The sequence below is a fragment of the Pseudoliparis swirei genome, chromosome 22 (genome assembly GCF_029220125.1).
Source record: "Pseudoliparis swirei isolate HS2019 ecotype Mariana Trench chromosome 22, NWPU_hadal_v1, whole genome shotgun sequence".
Lineage (NCBI taxonomy): Eukaryota > Metazoa > Chordata > Actinopteri > Perciformes > Liparidae > Pseudoliparis > Pseudoliparis swirei.
In genome coordinates, this window is record NC_079409.1 from 8512665 (window position 1) to 8537504 (window position 24840).

A 24840-nucleotide genomic window follows, 5' to 3' on the forward strand; every position below is an offset into this window, starting at 1 on the left:
CTGTTACTGAAGCTAGTGCAGTACAGCATCTGCTGGAGCGGTGGGCTGCTCATGATAATAACAGGTGTCTCAGCTGTAGGATTATCAGCTGGTTGCCTTGGAAACAGCTGTTAAAGACCCTTGCTTCTGACACTTTTGCACTTTCCCCTGGTTCTCCCCTTATTTGTTCCCTCGCTGTCTCTCTCTCATTCCTGATTATTATTATTTTTCTTCTGCTCTCTATCTGATTGTCACTCCACTTTTGATCCCTATTGTCCATTTTGTTTTCTCTTGTGCCTTTCTTGTTTTATCTCTCACATGCACACTCATTTATCTCTTTCTTTCTCCCCACAGTTGCACCAACAGTCCGAATTGTTCCTCCCCCTGGCATTTTGCGAGAGGGCGACTCGCTCAGCCTCACCTGCTCCGTCTCCGGGAACCCTCTGTAAGTGTGTGTGTGTGTTTGTGTGTGTGTGTGTGTGTGTGTGTGTGTGTGTGTGTGTGTGTGTGTGTGTGTGTGTGTGTGTGTGTGTGTGTGTGTGTGTGTGTGTGTGTGTGTGTGTGTGTGTGTGTGTGTGTGTGTGTGTGTGTTGATTGATTGATTGATTGATTGATTGATTGATATATTTATTTGTCGTTTGCCAGAGTACAGGTACAAAAGCATCGAAATTACAAGAAAGGGTGGATGAAAGATTACAGCATAACATGAGGGAAGAAGGCGAGAAACACCAACCCCGACTATGCCCCGAGAGGGGTACAGTGTGGAGCAGGAAAACACCTTAGCACATAAGCACATACATTTTAGACATGACTTGCAACGAGTAGGAAGGGGAGGGAGGTAATCCAACAACTGGGTGATCTAAGCCCATCCATTGGGGCAGAAGGTAACCAGCACCGACAAGCAGCCAGCCGGTCCGGCGCCAACACAGCAGCGCCAGCCACAGCCCCGTCCGTCCCACTGGGGTAAAAAGCAGGCGAAGGCGTGGGATGGGGAGGGGTAGTGAATGCAATCAGTATTATTGAAAGTGCGTGTTCTGGTATGTCGTCCTCCCCCAGGCCACAACAGACAGAGTTCTCAGTCCGCAAGATGGTCGTTGCCATGGAGATAGCCTTGAAAGGTCCTGGGAGAAAACAACCACAGGTGTCTGTGGATAGGGGGAAGGGAATGAGAGAGGTTCTCACTTCAGCGATCTTCAGGGGAGTTGTTGTTCCAGTAACGGCCTTGGCCAAGGCACCGTTCTGGTTGAGGGAGCCGAAAGCAGATAAGATTGGGATTGTTTGGTCTGCCAGCAGCTACATCCAATTTGCGCACCTGCTATTCCACCACTTTCCTCCCATTTTTCAAATCGATCCAATTTCGTCGGGCAGCCTTAGGGGGCTTTTAACGGCTGTCACCGTTTCCTTAATTTTCCGATAAACCAGGGCAACGCCAAATCCAAACAGCAGAAATCCTGTAATCATAGTTCAATAGGTAGATGTCATCTCCTCCACGGAAAGGCTGCTAGGCACACGACACGTCCATCGTGTAACCAGCTGCAACGACCCGGCAGGACGGGCAGGATCCCCCAAACCCAAGCTTCGCCGAGAAGACGGTGTCAATTGCGTTGAGAGACCAGTTGATCAGATGATCAGTTGATCGGTCCATGGTTTTTAGTTCGAAGAGCGATGAGGAGAGAGTCTCTCAAGTATAAAACAAGACAAGACATGACGAGAGAAGCCAAGCAGGGAAGGGAAGGTCATGGGGAGGAGAGGGAGAGAAAATGCGACCGCCTCCGAAGAGAGCCAAAGAAGAAGTGTGTGTGTGTGTGTGTGTGTGTGTGTGTGTGTGTGTGAGAGAGTGTGCACAAGTTCTAAAAGGTTTTGTGCTGGTGTGATAAGATGGTGGTAACCAACACATGTACAAAAACAGGTTTTTCCTGCACAGCGCATGTGCTATCATTGGTATTGGTGTTGGAAACCTCCCTTCACTGGACTCTTGGCCACTGACCTTTGCTGTCCTCTATTGTTTTGCTATTCTAAACACGTATGCAGTATGTTCAAGGTGTTCTCTTTGCAGCTCTTCAAAGTAAGGCGCTGTAATTCATCTAGAGCTCACAAAACCAATGTGTATGTAATAAAGGAACTATAAATCACGACAAACTTTAATTCGGAAGGAGGTCACGCTGGATGAGTGGGTTCAAGAATATGATAATAATAACATTCAATTTTTTTATATAGCGCTTTTCTAAATAAAATAAAATGATGATTATAACTTTATTTAAATTTCGCCTAAAAACTGTTTTAAAGTGCTTTGACTGACAAACCAAAACATTAGACTTTCACCCAGGAGACCACTGTTGGTGTCCGGTTTGAAACCAGAAGTCAACATGGATTTATTTGTCATGTAACTTCCTTACATTAGTAATGCAACTGAGGTCATTTTATCCTGACTCATTTTACACGTGACATTGTGACCCATTATCTCGCGGTTTCAGAAGGTATGGTGACTTTTTGTGGTTTAAAAAGACATTAAATCAACAAGAAATGAAAAGGGCACATTTACCAGTTGGCACCAAACGCTGCTTGCGAGGCTTTATTTTGGTATTTCATTTCTCTTACTCCTCTGAATTCCTGACAAAATAATCAGAAAGCAGAAAAGGTTTGTCTCAACAAAGCCGCAACGAGTCCCGACAAATCGGCTTAAGGATACACTGAAAGTGTTTGATTGACGGCCACATGCAGGAGGTTGCCAAGTTCAGCGTCAATTCTTAAAAACACTCCATTTTTACAAAATGATAATGTGCCACAGCAAGTATTCACGTTAAAATTGTTTTGGGAAAATAGTTTTGAGCTGCTATGGAGAATGACAAAGGTTGTAACCTCATCCGACAGCTGGTATTGATGTGTTGATTGCTCTGTTTATTTTAGTATCCTGCACCATTGGTATGGTGCACAGCTCATGTGGGCTTACAGGACACTTGACAACAACAACAACAACCACGATGGACACATGACCAATCATAACTTACAGGCCCACACATTGAAATAAATAAATAAATACAATTTCCATCACATAAAACTCGTATTATGATGGATCCAGCAGCTACACAGACATACTATATATAGTCTACAAGGCTTTATTTTCATTTTGGTAATCTGTTTAAGGGGTAAACTTTTTACTTTCTTGGATTCAGTTCACATTTAAGGCCTTTTCTAAATGTATGTGTAGAATAAACTTAAACCGAGAAAAATCTCAGAAGTCAGAGGGAAAGTGCTGCTGTGAGACCTGATGTGTGTTTATACATATTTTCTGGTGCATTTCTTTGTCTTTTCCCAAAGCAAATTTTTTTATAACGTTCTTTCCAGTTTGGGAGATTTAAAACCAAGTCTGAAGATGAACACACGGATACAGCAATTGTCCGTCCTGGTATGACTAACCAAGTTTGATTTATGGGTCATATATAGATGAATCAGAAAGATGATCTGTGAATCTCTTGCAGACAGCTTTATTACATATGGTGTTTATTTCAACTCTCTACACAAACAAAATATTATTTCTACTGCGGAGAAAACCTTGAGTAACCTCTACCTGCTCCAGTGGAGCGTTCCACTGGCAGGAGCATGAAAAAGTGTTTTTTCCCTGGACGGCTACCAATTGTACGAGAGTGAAGCAGGCCATCACTGTCAGGACGACGTCTGCACTTTATTAGTCCTCAAGACAAATTCCTTCCCCAAAAAATAGAAATGAGCGAAATCTTCTCCCTCGAAGTAGCTTAAAATAGCCAGCTGCACACAAGAGATGTGTTGTTGCAATGAACACTAAGTTGACCTCTTTCTATTTAATTACTGTCCCACATAATTCCAGAGGGCCTTCCTTGGAAACTTCAAGTAATTACCAAGTACTACTAATCTCCACCAACTTCAATATATTCCCTATAATTACTGCAAGATATCTTGGTGCTTTCTAGGAACCATCCGTAGCTACTTTGTATCAACTCCTTTCTAAGGAATGATTAGGAAATAGACTATCTAAATTAAGTACGGCCACATGCTGTCCTCCATAAGTGATGAAGGCCCAAAGGCCCTTCAATTAAGCGTGCATCGTCCCTTCAACTCGAATTGAAGTCAAACCACGGGGTGTTTAATGTATCACGTGTGAATTTACTGTCTCAAGAAACCAATCGGGATGTTTCTGTAATCATGACCGCATAGTGAAGCCGTGTTTCATCACAACCAGAAGAGTTCTGTAATATCGCCTGACCGTTGTCCAATACTGTTAGATTGAGCCTAACAAACAAATCATCAGCACACATCTGTATAAAAAATATGGATCATTTTAACATCAGCATACAAACATGTATACAAACATGTGTGTGCTTACATACATATAATAATATCTCCGCACACACAAATGCCGTGAAAAAGTTTGGAGTCACCACACTAAAGTCAATTCCTTCTATAATGAGAAAAAGAAAAAACCGAAGAAACCGAATGTGTTATTTACATTTGTAATAGTGTTGGCCGCAAATGTATAAAAATAAAAATGATTAAAGCGTATGTTTCCTTGACATCCTCACAGTGATACATGTTGGAATAGTTTTCCCCCAAAACACCCTTTGATTTAGATTTATTTGACCCAAAAACATTATTAAACCACACCAGCGGTGCAATTGGGCCCTGCAGGCCACTTAGTGGTGGGATTGAACAGCTTTGAACTGTGATGTGTTAGTCCACAATATCTTCAGCTGCTTTTCTGTGATCCAGTCCAGTGATGCTCATCCGACAAGAACCTCCTGTTTTCTATTGTCACATTTGAAGAATAGCAACACACCTGTTAATACTCTGTTGATATTTGTTCCTATTTAAAACTGGTCACATTTGCTCAGCTCCTTGTCCCTCTTCACAATGACGGGTGATTTCTTCTATTCCTATGCAGCTGTTGCTCCGAGGGCTCTTTGTCTCTTTCTGCCCTTTCTGTTGTCAGTCTTGTTGAACCATTGTACAGCGTTTTGTTCTCTATGTACAAAACATGACTTTTTGCAAACCCTTCATGCAAATAGCATCGATTGTATGGACTTTCTACAACTTCACAGCATGAAAGACAGGACTAGTCTTTTTTTAGCCGTGTGACTGTGACAATCAAGCTTTTGTTTGCAGGCGACCCCTAACTTGTGATCGGCTGTATTTATATTTACGCATAAAGATAGAAATAGAAGGAGAATAATAAGGATAAAAAACTAACAAAGTAAAAGCGATATATGTTAAATCCTCAAACTGCCACAGGGAAGCAATATAGACCATATCTTGGGAAGGGTATGATAGACATCCTCTCTCTGGAACTCTCTTTTGAAGGCATGTACTATTGACACCTGGCCCCGAAGAAAGTAATAATCAAGTTATATAACCCAGACCTGACATTTAATCTTTGATGGACGGATAAAAAAACCCTGATCCATATTTTATTGCATGAAGGGCAGAGAGAAATGGAGCTTCAGACAAAGGCCGAGAGGTTACTAGAAGAGCGTAAATGTGGACACATCACAAACTTGTATGTGATTGTGTGTGTGAAAGTCGAGCTTTTAAACCCAATCAGCAATCAAGACTTTTACGAGCCAGCTTTTCCAATGTGTTCGGAGCCCTTTGTGCATTTTCTACAAGGGTAGTGGGTCCAAAGCTCTTAAACCCTCCCCTAGATGGTCCGTCTGTCTGTGGGCATCAAGTCCACTAAAGCTTCCCCAGTGAAGCTGGATGCAGCCAAAATGTGTGCATTTGCATGTGTGTACATGTGTGTGATGACTTAAGTGAAATCCCACAGTGAGGACTGGCTGAGAAGTGTATTGGCTAAAGCCCCACTAACGCTTTGTAGCAGCTGATTGGGGCGTGTGCGTCTGTGTGTGTGTGCGTGTGCGTCTGTGTGTGTGTGTGACAGTGAGAGATGGGATAGCGGGCCACTCTGAACTCTAACCCTCATCTCTCGCTGGACTGTAAACACACACTCAGGCACACATTGCTGTCCCCTTGTCGCCCTCCCGCTTGCTCTCTGGCCCTGTTAACTGCCTGTTAAGAATTAATGACCAATTATATGCCACTTCCTTTTGGTGGAAGGTACACACACTGTGTGTCTGTTCTTAGTCGGAGAGATGGAGATGATGTCTTGCCCTTTATGCTTAACTGCCCATGTGTGCGTGTGTTAGTGTTTGAAGGTATTACTTTGTATGCAAATACTTATATGTGTGTGTGCAGGCACGTGCACAGACATTTTGGGGGGCAGGTGCTCAAACCAAAAAAAGGGCACCCAATGCCCCAAAAAATTCTGACACAGTTGAAGCATTAGCAGCAATACACTGATGATGCTGTCCTCGATCTGCGTTTCCTCTGGGCAGCATTTGAAAGCTATCTTACATTTCCTTTATGAATAAAGATGATTTATTATATAGCAACAACAGTACAAGCGTTCTGATTGGCTAATGGGTCGTCATGCCAGCCACGTATTGCCCTCCTCGCTGGTCTGATACGGATCCGTATTGCCCTCTTACGTCATTTTCAAAATGAGCGATATTGATAGACATCAACAACCAAAAGCAGTGGTCCTCAAACTAAGGCCCGCGGGCCGGATACGGCCCCCCTCCACATTTGGCCCGGCCCTCTGAACAAGAGAGGCCTTATGATTTTTTTTTTCAGTCTGGCCACGCAAATCCTAGACTAGCTCCTGTTAAATAGAACGGAATAAGAACTCTCTCTCTCTCTCTCTCTTCTCTCTCTTCTCTCTCTCCTCTAAACATAACTAACGTCAGTAAACAGCTGGACGAGGCTTTGAAATCACAAAGTTTTTGTTTGTTTATTTGTTTAGGAAACGTCGGACCAGTTGTGACGTCATGTTTTCAGCAGTGCTAATGTTGTGGTTGATTTATCACAAAACAACGTCAGGGGACAAACACCGTCATGACCTGTGTGTCTGGTGCTGCGGGTCAGAGGAGAAGGAGGTGCACCCGTTTAGTAGCGCGAGGAGCACTGCGCGAGCACCAAGTGGAGGAGGAAGTGGAGGAGGGAGGGGCACGGCGGGGGGAGGGAGAGGAGGGGGGGCTCGTGAGCGCCGCGGAGCGGGTCGGGGCGAAATTCTCACAAGAACTCAAATAAATGCCCCGTCGGATATTAAAACACATTTGGGGGGACTTGATGACAGAAAGAGTAACGTTTATTCTTAAATACGGATGAATGAAAAAAAAGTGTCTCCAGCAAAAAGGGCATTTTTCTCATCCAGGGCAAAAGGGCTGGTGCTTGAGCACCACTAGGGCTCTATCTGTGCACGTGCCTGTGTGTGTGTGTGAGAGAAACCAAGGGAGATTTTGTGAAAGTGCGTTGGATGATTGAGAGAGAGTGTGTAACTAAGCAAGAAAGAGGTTTAATTAAACATCCTGAGGGATTAGAAACTAGATGAGTCAGGATTGTAAACTGGCCAGGGTGGCATGAGCCATGACAGCCACACACACACACACACACACACACAGCGTTGTTCGCCAGGATGTCTCAGTAATCCTCGCACCACCTGCCGGCTTTGCCTTCCCGTCTTCATGACCAATTCATTTTGTCTGCCGGCTCCTTCCCTTCATCTCTCTCCTCTAGCGACACTCTTTCCACCCCTTTTTTTCTCTCTCTGCTGCCCTCCCTTCCCTCCTGTCAACCATTTCACACCATCGCCGCCCTCTGACCATCCATCTCCTCATAATTGGCCCTCTGTTGCCATTGGCTCCCTCTCCAAGCCCTTTTTATACTTTCCTCTCATGTCAACTTCTCCCTGTGGGATTCTTTACGCTCCTTCTTCACCTTTCTTTTTATAGCAACCCCCGTGTCTGTGCTTCAGTCCCTTATCTTCTTTCACTTGCACATTTTTAATACCCTTTAGCACCTCCAGTTTTACTAAATGTGTTTTAAGGAATACTTTGCCCGCAAAATGAACATTTGTATATCAATTAACTCTCCCTATGTTACCTTGAATTCTTGAAGATAACTTTGTTTTTCTCACATGCCTCCAAGGTGGAAGAAACAGAGAAAGCTCTTAAGGAATTTAAATAAATTGACGTCACGGTTTAAGTGATGATGCATGTTTTTTAGAATTTGTGAACATAAGACTGGATTATACCTGTTTGTATTTCAATGTTTTCTGCTTTTTTCTGAAAAAAAGTCAAGGTATTACAAAGTGATGCATAATTGCACACCTGTGGTTGTAGAGGTAATAGAAGATACTAGGATGATTAATTATGTACAATATCACATCATTTAAATGGCATTCGGAAGAGGTTGAACATAATAACGTTGCGCGATTCAATTTGTCAATGTGCCAATACGAGTGTGCGTGCATGTGTGAGGCGGTGTGAAGCTCAGGGACATGTTTTTGAAATTGGAATTCTAAATTAAACTGGTAAAGCTAATCATTATTTAAATTTTCAATGAATCTATTTATTATTATTTTCAATTGATTAACGAATCATTATGAAACGTCAAAAGAAATACGCAACTACTTCCCAGAGCCAAAGATGATGTCCTCAAATTATAAAAAAATGTTCAAACCAACTTCCCAAACCCAAAAGATACCCAGTTTACTGTTCTATAAACTGTACATCTTCACAGTGGAGAAGCTGGAAACAGCAGATGTCTCACTTTTTTCTTTGAAAATCGATGTCAACAATTAAGGGAATTGATTGACATATTGTTCCAGCGCTTTTAAACATGAATCCTCTCTCTGTCTCCTCGTCAGGCCCAGGAACATTCAGTGGTCCAAGATTAATGAATCCTTACCCGAGAGGGCCGAGATTTCTGGCCCCACCTTTCAGATTTCCCGCCTCAGCCAATCACACAACGGGACGTACTTGTGCCAGGCCCAGAACAACTATGGACGCGCTGCCGACCATTACACCCTCCTGGTGTACGGTGAGTAGATGACCGACTAATTTATATGTTGCGAGTTTTTGTGCCAGCTTGAAAAGTTTGCTCCATTGATTCTTTTTCTCCATTGTTTTAATTTCCAGTTGTAGTGTCCCAGGTAATTTCATATTTCAATGGATCTCTTGTTTGCTACATTACTCCTTCCCGATGTTATTGTTTTGAGAAATCTTTTTTTCCAATTTGATCGATCCTTTTCTCTTCCCAGTGTCTTCGGAGTCTATTCTGGCGACGGAACCATTCGATCTTGACTCTTGTCTCATCTGTCTTTCTTTTATTTGTTTTCCTGATTTATATATATATATATACAGGACTGTCTCAGAAAATTAGAATATTGTGATAAAGTTCTTTATTTTCTGTAATGCAATTAAAAAAACAAAAATGTCATGCATTCTGGATTCATTACAAATCAACTGAAATATTGCAAGCCTTTTATTCTTTTAATATTGCTGATTATGGCTTACAGCTTAAGAAAACTCAAATATCCTATCTCTAAATATTAGAATATCATGAAAAAGTATACTAGTAGGGTATTAAACAAATCACTTGAATCGTCTAATTAACTCGAAACACCTGGAAACACATTTTCAAATGTTTGATTTTGTTTTGCTGTTATAAATCTTTTTTTTACTTGGTCTGAGGAAATATTCAAATTTTATGAGATAGGATTTTAGAGTTTTCTTAAGCTGTAAGCCATAATCAGCAATATTAAAAGAATAAAAGGCTTGCAATATTTCAGTTGATTTGTAATGAATCCAGAATGCATGACATTTTTGTTTTTTTAATTGCATTACAGAAAATAAAGAACTTTATCACAATATTCTAATTTTCTGAGACAGTCCTGTATATGCTAAACCTCCTCCTGAATCAATTCAACAGAGGTATTGATTCCTCGAGGAAGCGTAGGCTCCCGTGCTCAGTTACTGGTCACCAACATAATTATTCAAAATATCGCTTGTAAAGAACCAATTTATCTTGTCCCCTTTGCCCCAATCCTCTCTTCTGGGAATTCAGAGTAACGTTAACAGTCAAGTGTAATCAATAAATATTGGCAACTCAATGAAATTCACAAAACAAGCTGATGTGAAAGAGACAAAGACAACAGACACACTACAAAGCATGAACGCAATCTGTGGAAATCTACAATTCAGGCCAATCAGTTTTGCCTGTTGCTTGAGCAGAAGTATCGGAGATGGGAGGAAGACGTCGTGGGTAAGGGGCTTTTGATGCCCGCCTTTTAAAAGTTTTCCAAGATGTTGCACCTCGATTCACTGGTGGTTCCCAAATTCCTAATGACGGTTGACCCAGATAGGCTGCGCATCGCGGCTCAAAGAAGACGACATTGGAGCTCGCAACATCACTGGAACTCTTGCCACCGCCATAGTTTCTCCCCGAGTTTGAAGCACATTTTTGGAAAGCAAGGTTTTCCGATGCGTGTTAATGTTGCGTAATCCACTCTGAAACAACTGAGTGAACTTGCAGAATTGGAATTTGGGGGATTTTTAATTGGGAAGCAGCAAAGCCAGCTCATCATTAGAGGCTTCTGTGGTTTCACATCCAATCCGTGGCCTAATTTACACTATTTTCACTTTGACTTAACTTTTTTAAATATTTAGGCTGCCCCTCCCCCTCCTGACTGCTCCTGTCGTTGCACCCAAACACCTGACAGCAGACGGACGGATGGAGGGAGTAGAAGCATGACATTTGATGTGCTTTTGGTTAGCGCCCCCTCATCTATCAACACAACACACACACAGTCTTGTACAAGCACTGCATCAAACAGCACACATTATGGCAGCTTTCCACCAGCATCAAGGGTGGCAACAGTGGCAAGATGAAAGGTGACATCTGCACCCACTCCCCCTCTCCCGTTGTCTCTCCCTCTCTCTCTCTCTATCTCTCTCTCTCTCTCTCTTCTATAGAAGGTTAGACATGTCGAGCTTTGATGTGCGGTGCCACCTCTGTAGGAAAATGTTCTGTCTTTCTCCCTCCTCCTCGGCTTCCTCCCCTCACCATTTTTCCGCTTTCTTCTTCATTTGATCTTCTGTCTGTCATTTCGTCTTTCCTACATTTTGTCATTTATCTTCTCTTTTTTTTAAAGCCGTTTCTCCGTGCTGGTCATCCATTTGATTTATCGTGCTGTTTTTTTCTTTTTCTTCTTATCCTCTCTTATTATAGAAAAAAGGCTATATTTAAAGGAATCTTGCTTCGACCAAGATCCAATAAAGACGAGAAATCCACATAACCAACATAAGCCAGGCTTCAACTCCTTGGCTCTGCAGCACAGATCTCCAGCAATGAGCTTTCTAAATCCTCCTGCTGCAGCCCTGTGGTGGTGATTTGCTGTAGTTCAAAAGAAATATGTACCGGTACTCGCCACCCGGCAGATTGTTTCAAACCTTATCTCAAAGAGCTCAGAGATGTTGATTCAGCCATCATATTAATCTGCACACGACAGAGAGTGACTTTTGATTTTCCTCTACGGCACAGCTCATAATCTGACCAACGTGGTTTTAATTCTCACGCAAAGAATGTCAAATGAACTCCTTCATTCAGACCACGATGCCTCCAGCGATATGTGTCTTTGTAAATGTGTGATTATTATAAAACGGTGTGTTTGCTATACAGCCATGCTAATATAAATAAACCAATAAGGTTGATTAAAACAATGTTGTAAGTGAATTCTATATTCTGATGATTGAATACCAATTTTATCAGAAAGTATTGAAAATAAATATGATTCCACGAGAAGAATAGGTTAATATGACTCATAACTCTAACACAAAGTGGGTTTTTTTCTTCTTCCCAGAACCCTCGTTGTTATTGTAGGTGTCTTTTTTTTCTCCTTTTTTATTCTTTTTTCACATCTCATTTTGAAACAACGCTCTTTGCTTATTCCTAAAGACTTGTGATAGATTAAAAAAGACAGATACAACCTCATTGTTTCTTGTGCTAACCTTTCTTATTATTTAGTTTCAGTCACAAATATTCAACCTCTTCATCCATCTCTCCTTGTCGCTCCCTTTTCTCTCCAAATCCCCGTCCCTTTCCTCGACATCTGTCCTCGCTTTTACTCGGCCAGCCGTTCTCGCCTCTTTTACACCTCCTGCTCTCTTCCTCTTCCTCTCTCCTCTCCTCAGACGCCCTTTTCAACAGGTTTTCACCTTGACGCCAGTTTGCCCTCTGATCTCGGTTCAGCTGCAGTTCAGTGTCTTCACTCAGAGAGACGGAGGTGTCTTAGAATACGGCACGAAGAGCAGTGAATGTAACTGAGTGAGGAGTTGTTGGGGATAGATGGAGGGAGAAAGTAAAGGGGAGAGGAGGTGTGAGGAAGGGATGGAGGGATGATGAAAAGGGAGAGGAGAAAGGCAGTGGAGGTCGAACGCCGGTGAACATGCGCTACCACAACCTGTCAGATAAACGGGATATCGGTTTATGGCTGCTCGCGTTCCCAGAGGGAATCCCAGGGTGCACTGGGGGAGTAAGGGGGCCATTATGGGAGAGCTTGAGGATCTTGTGTTTGATGAGTCGGCAGAAAAGAAATCATTTCATTGCGGGTGCGGAAAAACTACCAGTGCTCTCTCTTGTCTCTCTCCTCGTCATTTCATGTCAACCTTTCCTCTGCGAGAGTTATCCGCCATCAGGGTCTGGACACAGAGCACAAACTCAGGCAAAAAGATGCCAATTTGTTGCCGGTGCTTTAGGCGCTGCCACTTTATGAGAAGAGACGGGCTTCATGCTGGCGCAGGAGAACAACGAGCGAGAGCTGGGAAACTCTCCGGGGCCCGTGATGCACCGGAGCTGAGCTTTATGTGACTGGCCATGTGTGTGTGTGTAGGTGTGTAGGTGTGTGTGTGTGTGTGTGTGTGTGTACTTTGATGTGTTACATTTAGAGTAAGTGTGCATGTAAGGTGATGAAATTAATTGTTTGAAGCTGTCAGAAAGTCACAAATGATGTAAATGTGAGAAATCGTTTTGAATAAATACCAAAGCGTACACACACACTTAACACATATCCGCTGAATGTGAAATAAATATGGCCTCGGTTGGTTGTTTCATCTCTGTGCCCCCCATTTTTTTAGAGAAATTGAAGTTATTTTTGATTGTATTTGTTTTATGTATGGATATACGGACCTTTGCATATATATCCATACACATACTTTGCATGTGAATGTCTTTGCTGATTGTCTGGTGAAGTTCCGGAGGGCTTCCTTATGGAATTGAACTCGGCTGCTGCACTCGGATGAATCGCAGAGCCAATAAACCCATTAGAATTGAATTGCACGAGAGAGTGTGGGGGATGGAGAGAAAAAGAACGAGGGAGGGAGAGGTACAGATGTTAGTTTGCATAGATGTAACACATGTATATGCATGTGTGTGTGTGTGTGTGTGTGTGTGTGTGTGTGTGTGTGTGTGTGTGTGTGTGTGTGTGTGTGTGTGTGTGTGTGTGTGTGTGTGTGTGTGTGTGTGTGTGTGTGTGTGTGTGTGTGTGTGTGTGCGTGTGTGTGTGTCTGTGCATTTTGGTAAAACAGAGCAGGGATTTTATAGAAAGTTTCATAGGGGAGTGATTGGAAGATGAAATGATGGGAAGACAGTGAGATAGAGAGGGAAGCTAGGTGACCAGTGATTAGTCGTTGTGTCCCCTCGGCTGTTGTAATGAGCCGTCAGGATAATTGGAATGAAAAAAATAGTCCTCCATTTAATGAAGTGAAAACATGGAAAGAGAATGAAAGTGGAAAAAGGTGTGGAAGCGAGATACAAATAATACACACATGACAACGCACTTCCATTGGTGTCTAAGTGAATGTTGAACAAGTCCTCAGCCAATCAGTGTCGGCTTTAAGAGCCTCCACATTGGACCCCTGACCAGAGTCCAGCGTCCAGTGCACTGATTGACAGCTGGAGTCGCCACTGCTCTGGGCAAAGCCCTTATAATCAGGAACACCGAACATGAAAGAAGAACGGGGCTCGTCCAAAATGGTGGCGGAGTATCCCCAGGCGCATTTCTGCGAGAATGAGATACGAGGAGAAACGTCATTATCCCAAGTGCCGCCACATCCGTCCCTAGAAACAAGGTGGGCTTTGTGCCTGATTGGCAGCCGCATAGTGTTAATGAATAACAATATGATGTCGGGGGGGAAGCACGCTATCGGCCAAGAGGACGACAGCTGTATGGCATTCTCCTTAATTAAGTTGAGGAGAGGAGTGAAACCACAGAGGCGAGGAGGAGGAGGAGGGGGGGGAGAACAAGGTAAAAGAAGCGATGAATGACGGCAGAACGATAAGAAAAAGTTGGGCTTAGTGAGAAGGTAAAATGTTGAGGCCATTCGTGATCGCCCGGAGAAATTAATGAGCGTCCAGTTAATGAGTGCCGCAACCTCGGCCATTAATCCTCGGGCTCAAGTGACGGCACGCTTGTATTCACACGCACACGCAACATACACTCAAAGAGGAGAGCAGCAACAGACGCATGCGTACGTGAGTAAGTGTCACTTTCTCTCCATCTGGTTTAGTCCCCCACTGCCCCCTCCCCCTCTCTCTCACACTTTACTTCACAGAAAACTCTGCTCATCTCTTGGTCTTTCCCACAAAATACGGTTACAAATCGTCCAATATTTCCTCGCAGAGAGAAGGAGAAAAAAATAAAAATCCAGGAGGGGGGGGGGGGTATAGTGCTGACATAAGAAGAGTGCAAAAAGAGATTGATGATCTCAGGGCCACTGGGAGAAAGGAAGAGAAGAGACAGAGGAATACTTACCAATAAATTACTCCTGAGCAGAAAGGGCAGTGTGTGTGTGTGTGTGTGTGTGTGTGTGTGTGTGTGTGTGTGTGTGTGTGTGTGTGTGTGTGTGTGTGTGTGTGTGTGTGTGTGTGTGTGTGTGTGTGTGTGTGTGTGTGTGTGTGTGTGTGTGTGTGTGTGTGTGTGGGTCTGGCTATGTGTGTGCACAAGCTTACATGTATTTAAAAACAAGCCGAGTGTGTGTGTGCGGTTTTACAAAGATCATTTGATGAAGTGGAATGTTGTTCACACTTAAAGTGCTGATGCACACACAGACACACATAACCAGCTCTTCCATCCTTCCCATTTATTTGTCGTAAGCCATTATTTTGTTGTCTTTAACGGCAATAGGAACTTGTCTCTTTCTACCTCTCAACCTCCCATTGTGTGTCAGCCATTGATTCAGAAAAGGTGTCAAGATCCAAGCTTTTGTGCTGCATTGAATGAAACAGTCCCTGCATGGCACTGCTCCATCGGGAATGCATCCGTCACAGACAATGTCTCGCTCTTTCCTGCCATTGTGCCATGGAAAATGTGTCAGTGAGAGAGATTGCGTTCCGATATGTTCCCCTTGCCTCGCATGATGAACGTCGCTCTGCCAGGTATGATTCCCTTCCACCTCTGTTTTCAAGCACGGTTCACCATTGTTAACGTCTTCTTTAACCCCCACAGCTGGCATACAGAGGTGCCAGAGAACATCATGAGTCCTTGTCCTTATCGGTGGTCAGGGGTTGAGATCGATTCCATTTTGCGCACACGGTCAATTTGGGGGAAATAATTAGTAGCATTTGTCTCTGGTATCGAAATGGCATCGGCCTCCGGTGCTGATGAGCGTGTTTGAAATAAGTCTTTCCGGCAGTTCTCGGATTTTACATCTTCTCCTTCTTCTCAAAACGCATCGGAGGAGACGAGCCGTTTCTGAGACCGCGTCCAATAATTATCGATTCATAATGCTGAGCGAAAAAACTCAATTAATAGTCACAGTAATAAAGCGTGTGTCGTGTTTAATAGGCTGTAGTTACTTCGCTGTGAAACCCTGCAACGCCTTTCTTGAAATGTCCCTGCATGTTGTAGATAATAGCATGTGTGTGTGTGTGTGTGTGTGTTATCCCATTCCCTGTCTGTCTGTAGATAATGTGTCAGTCACTACCACGGTCCCTCCCACTCCCACCACCCAACCAATCACCTCCCTTCCCGCCACCCCAACCCTCCTAACACCCAGCTTCGCTCCGGACCCCAAAGGTAACATACACACACCTTTTGTATTCTGCCTCTGCTGCACCCTCCATCTCTCTCCTCGTCCTTCCCGGCTCACCTTTGGAGTCTTTCACTACCCTAGTCGTTTGGTAAGTCTCAGGTGGCCTCCACACACACACACACACACACACACACACTTCCTCTGCTGCAACCTTCCTTTGCCCTGCATCTACATGAGCGTACGTGCCTGCAGACACTTTGGTGTGCACCGAGTGCAACCTCCCACTCTCCCTTTTTCTTATCACCGGCTATTTGATGCTGCCCACACACACATTGCCCAGTCAGCGTGTGTGTGTGTGTGTGTGTGCCTGTGTGTGTGTGGTCTTTGGTCAGTCTTTCGTACTGTTAGTAAATCTGTATTAGGGGTTTAAGGAACTGGCCTCTGCAGAGCCAGGGGGGATGCTACACAAATACCTTTAGCTGCACACAAACACACACACACACACACACACACACTCACACAAACACTCACATATTATGACAGAAGGAAGGATCAGAAACCACGGTGTGTCTCATCGCATTCTCCCTGATGATGTTACACGTGACTGTAAGAAAGGCTGCTCGACTATGGAGAGTGGAAAGGTTCATGGAGAGTCAGACAATGATGAAACATCATGAATGAAAATAGATCTAAAATGAGAACATTTAATAATATAACAGTTGTATTGCATAGCAGTATAATTAGCCTGCCTATTATTATCCTAGTTTCATTCATTGATTACTGGGGGGAAAATACACATGATGGAAACAAATGGAGTTATATCCTATTGTTCTGTGCATCAAGCCCATTGTTCATATGAAGCATTTCATTGACAGATTACAGATTTCAATTATGATTTAAGGCTGCAATGTATAGATAGTTGATTGGAAAACTGGGAACACTGCTTTATCTGAATGTTCAATGCCTTACCCGTAGTCAGGCTCTTTTTCTCTGTAGCAGCCTTGAACCGCCTAAAGCCGAACATAATTATTATTTATTTATTTATTATTTATTACATTGCATACCCAAACTAAAGAGTCTCTGCAACCACAAGGTCTAATTGAAAAACGTGTGTTATAATAACAATAATGAGTTTGAGCTTTTGTTCATATATGTAAATATCAGTCTATATGTTACCGGTTATTATTAAATAAAGTTAAAAAATTAAAAACGTAACTCATTAATTATCCAATATAAAATAATGGTCATTTAGAAGCTGAAAGAAACATGGTTGATAAACGTATGAATCGTGAACTCATAATTGCTGCTACATTAAAAAACAGAAGCTCTGGAATCAATAAAAAAGGTTGTTAAATAAATGAAAGCTTCATAAATAAATGACCAAAAAACTACAACAACAATACTAGCCTGTTCAAGTGTTCCGCATTTAGATAATCAGCTGTTTTTTCTCCTGCCTCTGTAATATCAGTGTTGTGGTCATGGCTTTTGGAAGCTGAAGCCTGTTTTTAAGAGTCAAACGTGATAAATTAAACGGTGTGTTTAGGTGTGTGTGTGTGTGTGTGTATGTGTGTGTGTAAAGGTACACACCCATCCACTGCTTTCCCTTTCTTTATAGACACAGAACATATTCATCTCAGACTCGCAAACACACACACTCACTGGTGTCTCCTCTTTTCTTTCCACTCCTCCGCCTCCGGCCTCCTGTTACTTAAAGGAGAGATGAAGCGAAGGCAGTCTCTCCATTGCCGCCACCGCCGCTGTCTGTGGCAGGTGGAGGTTGCTCACCTGCTGGCCGTGCGGGGAGATAAAGAGTACAGGAATGCGGTGGACGATTAGTCGATGTTGATGTATTATCTGAGGGGCTTTTTTGGAGAAGCGCTGCACTGTATGCTGTTTTACATTTCTGGTGGAGCTTTGGGCTGCGGTGGATTAAAAAGCATTTGGAGTGGGGTGAAGGTATAACGCTCGAGTCCTTGCTTTTCCATCCCTGTGTGAAATATCGAGCCACACACGGGTCCCGTGTGCCCTCAGACGCACCGATGTCTCACAGATTGTATCACACACACACGCACTTCATCGTACACAGAAGCAGGAATACCATGCACTCACTGGGTCCTATGAGACATGTCGCGATGAAATTCATGTGCAAGAATGCACCGTCTTCTCTTCAGCTGTCAGTCCTTGCTCCACGTCCTTTTCTTCCTTTCCTTCACCTCCTCTTTGTCTCCTGGTCTCTGCGTGAGCACTCAATGAATGATTCATTGATTTAATTCGCCTGCGTCAAGGTCCATGAGCTGCATCAATAACTCCACGTCCTTGCCTCCGATTTGGCCTTTCCAGCTTTTACACTACACCCACTCAGCCCCATCACAAAAGAGAAATGTTGTTATTGTCAGGAACTGAGATACTATAAATACAGACTCAAAGTGTTGTTTTTCGTAGCACAGATTACCTAAATTCCTATGACGCCAACCATTCATCTGTTTCTATGTCACCTGGCTTTACAATGTACTGTTTGTTTGCACAGTTGATCTGTTGATTATTTTTTTAACTTATCAAATCATTGTTTAGTTTTTAAAATGACATAAAATGCCTTCACAGTTTACCACAGCTCGCAGACGATGTGTTCACATCAGTTGTTTTGACCAACAAGTTCAAATTATTTAATTTAAAGTGACAAATAACAAAGAACAAGCGGTAAGTCCTCATTTTTGAAGCTGGATATGTATAATATTTAAATGACTGAAATTCTTTCTATAATCATCACGCACTTGTTTTAGTCGACTGTTCTGTTCTAATCAAATAATCGACACTCCCTTTCATTATTCCTGTGTTTCGTTTAGTGTTTGTGCTTGAAGACAATGTAACGTTGGTCAAAGGTGAGGTCGACATGAATAATTTCTCGCCACTGCTGCAATTGTACGAATGTCATCAAATTTAACTTGCCTTTTTATCTTTTCATCTCTCCGAGTCTCTCTTGCTCTATCACTCAGTTTTTCATTTCATTTCCCAGGGCTGCACGACACCGGGTGTGAACACACTCAAAGTTTCCTTCATTCAAAATGCATTGTGGTCTTGACAGGTGCTTGGCTGGAGTTGGTTTTTGGAGGTTATTCTTTCATTCTCTCTCCTCATTTCGGCACCTTTTTCTCACCCATTTGGACTGTCAGTGGGGGGTGATGAAAGGTGATCATGCAAGTTGGTGGAAAGATATTGACTTGGGTTTTCTCCTGTACTCTCCCACGCTGGTGTTTTAATGTGCATTCTTCCTCTAACTTCTAGATATATTCTTTCTCTCTTACTTTCATTTTTTTAATCAATTTTTATCTTTTTTTAAATTTATTTCCCTGCTCGTCTCTCTCCTTTTATCTTTATATTCTCCTTGATATACCCCTGCCCTCCACACACACCCACTATGTGTCTCTTTTGTTCCTCCTCAGATCCCGGTGCAGTGGTAGAGACTCACAGTGCAGTACCATATGCAGTGATAGGTGGTGTCCTGGCCCTGCTGGTTTTCACCGTCATCTGTGTCCTCATCGTCACCATCTGGTGCTCCGTTCGACAGAAAGGTAACGCACACGCACACAGACGTTTCTTTCGCAAGCAGCCGACATGTTTGGCAATCAGAGTATTTTTATCACATCTTTCACAGGCGCGTTTTCTCATTTGCGCCGCTTTCTGGCGTCATACAGCTGTGAAAAAAAAATCATTGCAAGCCCGTAACACCCAGATTCCTCGAAAATAGTCTTTTAACCTGAGGTGTAAAATTGTCAGTGCAAAGCAGACAGAATGGGATGCGCTGTCCATGATGGACGACCTTGGCCAGCATGGGTGGGTTGGGAAATGTTGGTGTGGTCCCCATGTTTTATGACGATATGTTAGTGTACCAAGGCTCATCTATTAAAAGCAGCCTCCCTGCGTTCACTATCTTTTTAAGTGCCCGTGTTTTGGCAGCCTTCGACTGTTCACCCCAGCTGCCAACAAATGATCCAGGATCAGTGTAGCAACAATGCAACCGGCTATTTCTTACTCTATGGCCAGACAAGCTGTCGGTCGGCCTTCGGGGTGGCTTGACTGCCAATCAGCACAGAGACGGGACCATTACAACCGAGCCATGTTGAGACAGAGCCATTAGGGCTTTGTCTTCAGCCCACCGGGGCTGGCAGCATGCCACTCATTGTCGGTAAGGAGAATTAGAGTGTCGCTCACCCCTGGGGGGAGGGGACACTCAAGCAGGAAGACGTCTTGAACAGTTCTCGCTGAGTAACCTGTGCTGCACCGAATCATGAATCAGACGCACCTGGCGTATGTTAAAATGGGTTTGATGATGGGGTTTTATAAGTGACGCAAACGTGATGTTCTCTTGCACCTAACCTTCCCTTCGTCCTTTTTCTGCCAATCTCTCCTCCCTCCCCGTCTCCTATTCTCCATTATCCTCTCCACCTGCCCTTCCTCTTCTGCCTCTTCTATTCACACATCCATCTCCTCCTTTAATTCCTGCCGGGAAGGCTCGTACCGTACCCGAGAGCCTATTCTTGCTTGGTATTGACCTAACAATCAGTGAACTAATAAATTAATCAGTCGCAGGTATGGAACTTCATAATATTAGCCCTGGTTGGTTTGATAATGCTGCATGGCGCTGCAGTGAACATGACGCTTTGCCACCTAACCTTCCCCCTCCAATCTCCCTCCTGGTCTCTCTCTCTCTCTCTCTCTCTCTGTCTCTTCTCATTCAGGTTCCTATCTTACCCATGAGGCCAGTGGGTTGGATGAACATGGTGAGGTGCAGGAGGCTTTCCTCAATGGGAACGACGCCAGCCAGGGCAAGAAGGAGTACCTCCTGTAGCCCCTCCCCCTCCCTACCCCCTCCTCTTCTGACTTCATACCCCTTATCCCTCCCTCTCCCTGTGTCTCACCTTATATACAGTAGACACACATGACACACACACACACTATACAAAGCGCCATAACAGGCGGCCTTCTGAAATCGACTTTATACAGATACTGCACACAGCCAATCCATACCGCTCCATTCCACTTCACGTCCTCCATGCACACACCCGGCGACAGATTGAGAAAAAGAGAGCCGAGACACACCAGCTATTAACGACTGTGCCATATACTGTAAGTCGAAGAAACTGGGGTGAATGGAGAGCAACAGAGTCGGGGAGAAAGTGAGGGTGAATGAAGACAATAACGAAATGATGCCATAATTATTTCTGATCGAGAGGGAAGCGGCGGGCACAAAGAAAACCGGCACTCTGACTGTGCAGCCACCAAAGTGGAAGAGGAATTAGGAGCAGATGACTGCTATAATTCCAAGCCTGGAAAAAACAATTTATTTCACAAAGCTCAATCTATAACTGATGGAGACAGTGGAGCGGCGTGTGAGAGGGGAAGGGGGAGATATAGAAAATTGAAATTTAGAAAAATCGATAAAGCATCTTTCCTAAAGAGCTTCATATTTATAATTTTCAAACAACACTGGAGTGTTTTAGCCCAGAGTCCCGGGCAGTGCCCAGACTTGTGTTATCCCTGCAAGGTGGCCTTCCAATAATGTGTGAAAATAAATCATCTTTTCATGATTTTTATCTCGACTCGCTGCAACAGTGAGGAAAATGGTTCTCTCTTCTTTTAATTAACTCTCCATCTCCTCCTTCCTCTCCGTTCACCTGTTATCATCCTTTCCTCTCTCCTTTATACCTCTCTTTCTCTCTGTCGCTCCTCCTTTGTTGGCTCCTATTAATGAAATAATTAGTGTTGGGATGCGTTCCCGACGAGGAAGAAAGGAATATGACTTGCTAAGACATTAAAGAAGAGCTTAATTATTTTAGAATGTCATTAAGAGGATAAAGAGGTTTAAAAGTGTTAATAGGAAGGACAAGGGGAGCAAATGAATGAGGAAATTAAATGGTTGGATGTTTTGTTCTGAGTGCTACCACACATGCAGAGACATGCACACATTCATACGTACAGTCAACATGTTGACAGAACAAGTATACATATCTCTGAACTCCTTATTTGTATAAAAAAGAACCGCAACATAAATTAAATGAATCTTTTAAGATATAAAAAAAATATGTTTACTATTCAAATGCATTATGAAGCAAATATACTAACACAGAATATTAGCCTATAGAGGTGCAAAGCCGAACAAACCACTGTCCAGTGATCTTTAAAGAAAACAAAGAAAAGAATGAAAAAATAAAAAATGTAATTTGTCTTTATGAGAAACAAGAGGTCTTATGGATTTTTTTATTAATTATTGTTATTATTTGAACAATTATGATTGTTGTTAATGTTATTATTATTATTGCCGTTGTTATTATAATTGTAAATGTTAAAGAAGTGTACCCTTCCTTTTTGGTTCTACTGTAGAGAAATTGCTGTCTTTTTCCACTCTTACCTTTTCCTCTCTCCTAGTATTTCTCTCTCTTCGTCTGTGCCTAGTCGTCTCTTCTCCTGTCTTTCACTCTTGTTTACTTTAGAGTCCATGTGTAATTGTTGATATATAGCAAACTATTCTTTATAGGGGAAAGATACAAAGCACGACAAAATTAAAAAGAATTCAAAAATAACCTCTGGCACCAGCCTGGTTTTTTGTGTGTGTTTACTGTGTAATTAGCTGCTTTTGAAATCCTGTGAAAAGAGAACAGGAGATGGAGCACATGATTCAGTCAATGGGGAATCGTGGAGTTTATGGCAGGGAAGATAAAGATGAAGGAAATTGAATCGGTTGTAACTGGCAGCTCATTCTGAATTAATAGAATAAACAAATCAGGAGGTTCTGCGGCGCCACTAATGAATCAGAAGAACAGATAGCGGGGGGAAGAAAGGGTGACAAGAGGGTTGAGTCGAATGCATACAGAAAAAATATGACTCTGCCGTTAAATTCCACACAATCAATACCCTATTCTGTCAGGAAGCACTCAACGTGTCCATCTGTGCACAGGGCTAGATTTGAAAGCCGCCGGAGGTCGCCGGGCGACATCGATGTGTTTCTTTTCCATCGATGGTGAGGCTCCACGGTCGCCTGTCGTAAAGATAGATTGTCAAACGGCAATCAAAGTAATGGACTTTCCAGGTGCTACCAGCATGAGTTGACACTCCGGACAACACACAATACACACATGCGCACACATAGACACCAGACATATCTTCAGTTTATGATGACGCAACGGTAGCTATCAGACCAACTGTGGTCGATGAGTAATAAAGTCAGAATATTGTCCCCTTTTAAATATCTTCTAAAGCGTATGTCCTTCAAACGGAGGGTTTCACGTGTGCCATTCTCAGCACTCTGGTTGTGTTGTCGGCTGCTTTATAGGCTCATGTTAGTTCTGCTTCTCCTCAACTCAACAGAAAAAGTGAACTTTCTAGGTCTAGAAAAATTCCACTCAAATCCTATTTCACAAGACGTGTTGTACGTTATTACTTGTGCTGTCACAGCTGGTGCATCCTGGGAATTACGGCCATTATCTGGCCATAACAACGATGCAATTCAGCTGCAAGACCTAATTATAAACAAACCTCTGTGAACATAGATGGTGAATATCGAATCAATAGACATATGCAAGAACAAGATTGGGACGAGCCAGGTAATCGGTGCTCGTATTCCTCCCCAGTTTAATTATGACATACATGGAATGCAGCTTAATCTCGCCAATAATGACAGAACAAAATCTATGAATAACTCACGTGGTTGCTACTTGATTTTAGTTTCACCATTTAACGTCCTGGAACGGGTTCACGTTAGATAATTCCCAGTTTATGACCCCTTTATGACAGTCATATATCATTTCTACGAGTTGCAGGAGCTATGACAGTCCATTCAAACATCAACTTTGTAGACGTCTGCTGGCTACATGGTGGATTAGACCATTTTATCCATCTGTAAAATCAACCCTGCTGAGCTGAGGATGGTGAACGCAGCTTATGTCCACCGGTCTTGGCATTTTGACCAAGCGCGGTGAGGGGGAGTGTGCAGCACGGCAGCCGAGCGTGAGGCATTGATTGAGGTGCCTGAGTGTGTCGGGGCCCACCACAATCAGGAAGCAGAGAGCTTTTCAGGCCCAGAGAACAATTGCATGGGCAGACGCCAGGGAAGCTGGGGAAAATCTTTTATTCTTCTTTTTTTTTTTCCTTTACCAGATTTCTCTTTCAATAATGAATTCAGGGATTTTTCTTTTTCTTTTTTTCTATCATTTTGTTGGACATTCTGTACTTTTCTCTTTGCACATAAATAGGAGTCGGAAAACAGAGAAAAACATAAGTGTGAGAATAAATGGAAAATAGACACAAGATCTGTAATAAGAGGCGGGAAAATGATCAACTCCAAACACCGAGAGTAAGGGAGAGAAAAGAAGAAGCGGAAAGACAAGGAGCTGCTCTACGATCATGAAGAACAGGGAAATGTCATGTCAGTGTCTCATGCAAAAAGAGATGGAGCTCTCCTTTTCTTAAAACAACGCCGTTCAAGACTAACAATCCAATTAGAGTGAGCAAGGCCCTTTTTATTACACGAGTGCATCACACTGTATTTACAAGTTTAATCAAAACAGCCATGAAGATAACCAGTTTAATGATGTTTTCCCTAAGATGCTGCTGCGTCCTCTCTGGACCACATTTTACTGAATATTTAATTAAACGCTGTCACTCATATATCTACATCACTGGTGGTTGGCTTAGCAGAGACTTAGAACGGCCTTAGACTAAGTCCCATATGAAGAGCATTCAAAGAAAACAGACATCTGTGATCCAGATAGTAGTCATCACCGTGAGACATATTTCTCACTGACATTTGGTGTGGGACCTGATAATTAACTGGCCTTTTCATGACACAAGTTATTTATGGCATCTGTGCGCATAATTGCTGATTAGATAACATGCCAACAACAAACAGGAATACACTATATGTATTCTTCTTTGGACAAGCTGTTTCAAACACTTTCTTTTTTTCTCATGC

At 43.0% G+C, this 24840-nt stretch overlaps 1 protein-coding gene across 5 annotated transcripts in view; it reads left to right on the forward strand.

Moving 5' to 3' along the window:
- cadm4 (cell adhesion molecule 4) overlaps nt 1-22453 on the forward strand; it is a 157071-nt gene extending 134618 nt beyond the window's left edge. For 2 of the 5 annotated variants that reach the window (XM_056443986.1, XM_056443985.1), the window contains exons 5-10: nt 334-424; nt 8714-8886; nt 15809-15919; nt 18719-18754; nt 19316-19444; nt 20612-22453. In XM_056443986.1, the coding sequence (XP_056299961.1) occupies nt 334-424; nt 8714-8886; nt 15809-15919; nt 18719-18754; nt 19316-19444; nt 20612-20721 (650 nt within the window). In that variant the 3' untranslated portion in view covers nt 20722-22453. Of the gene's footprint in view, nt 1-333; nt 425-8713; nt 8887-15808; nt 15920-18718; nt 18755-19315; nt 19445-20383; nt 20463-20611 lie in introns of all 5 variants that reach the window. The other 3 variants (XM_056443988.1, XM_056443987.1, XM_056443990.1) reach the window with 3 other exon arrangements.
- Nucleotides 22454-24840: the final 2387 nt, after the last annotated feature.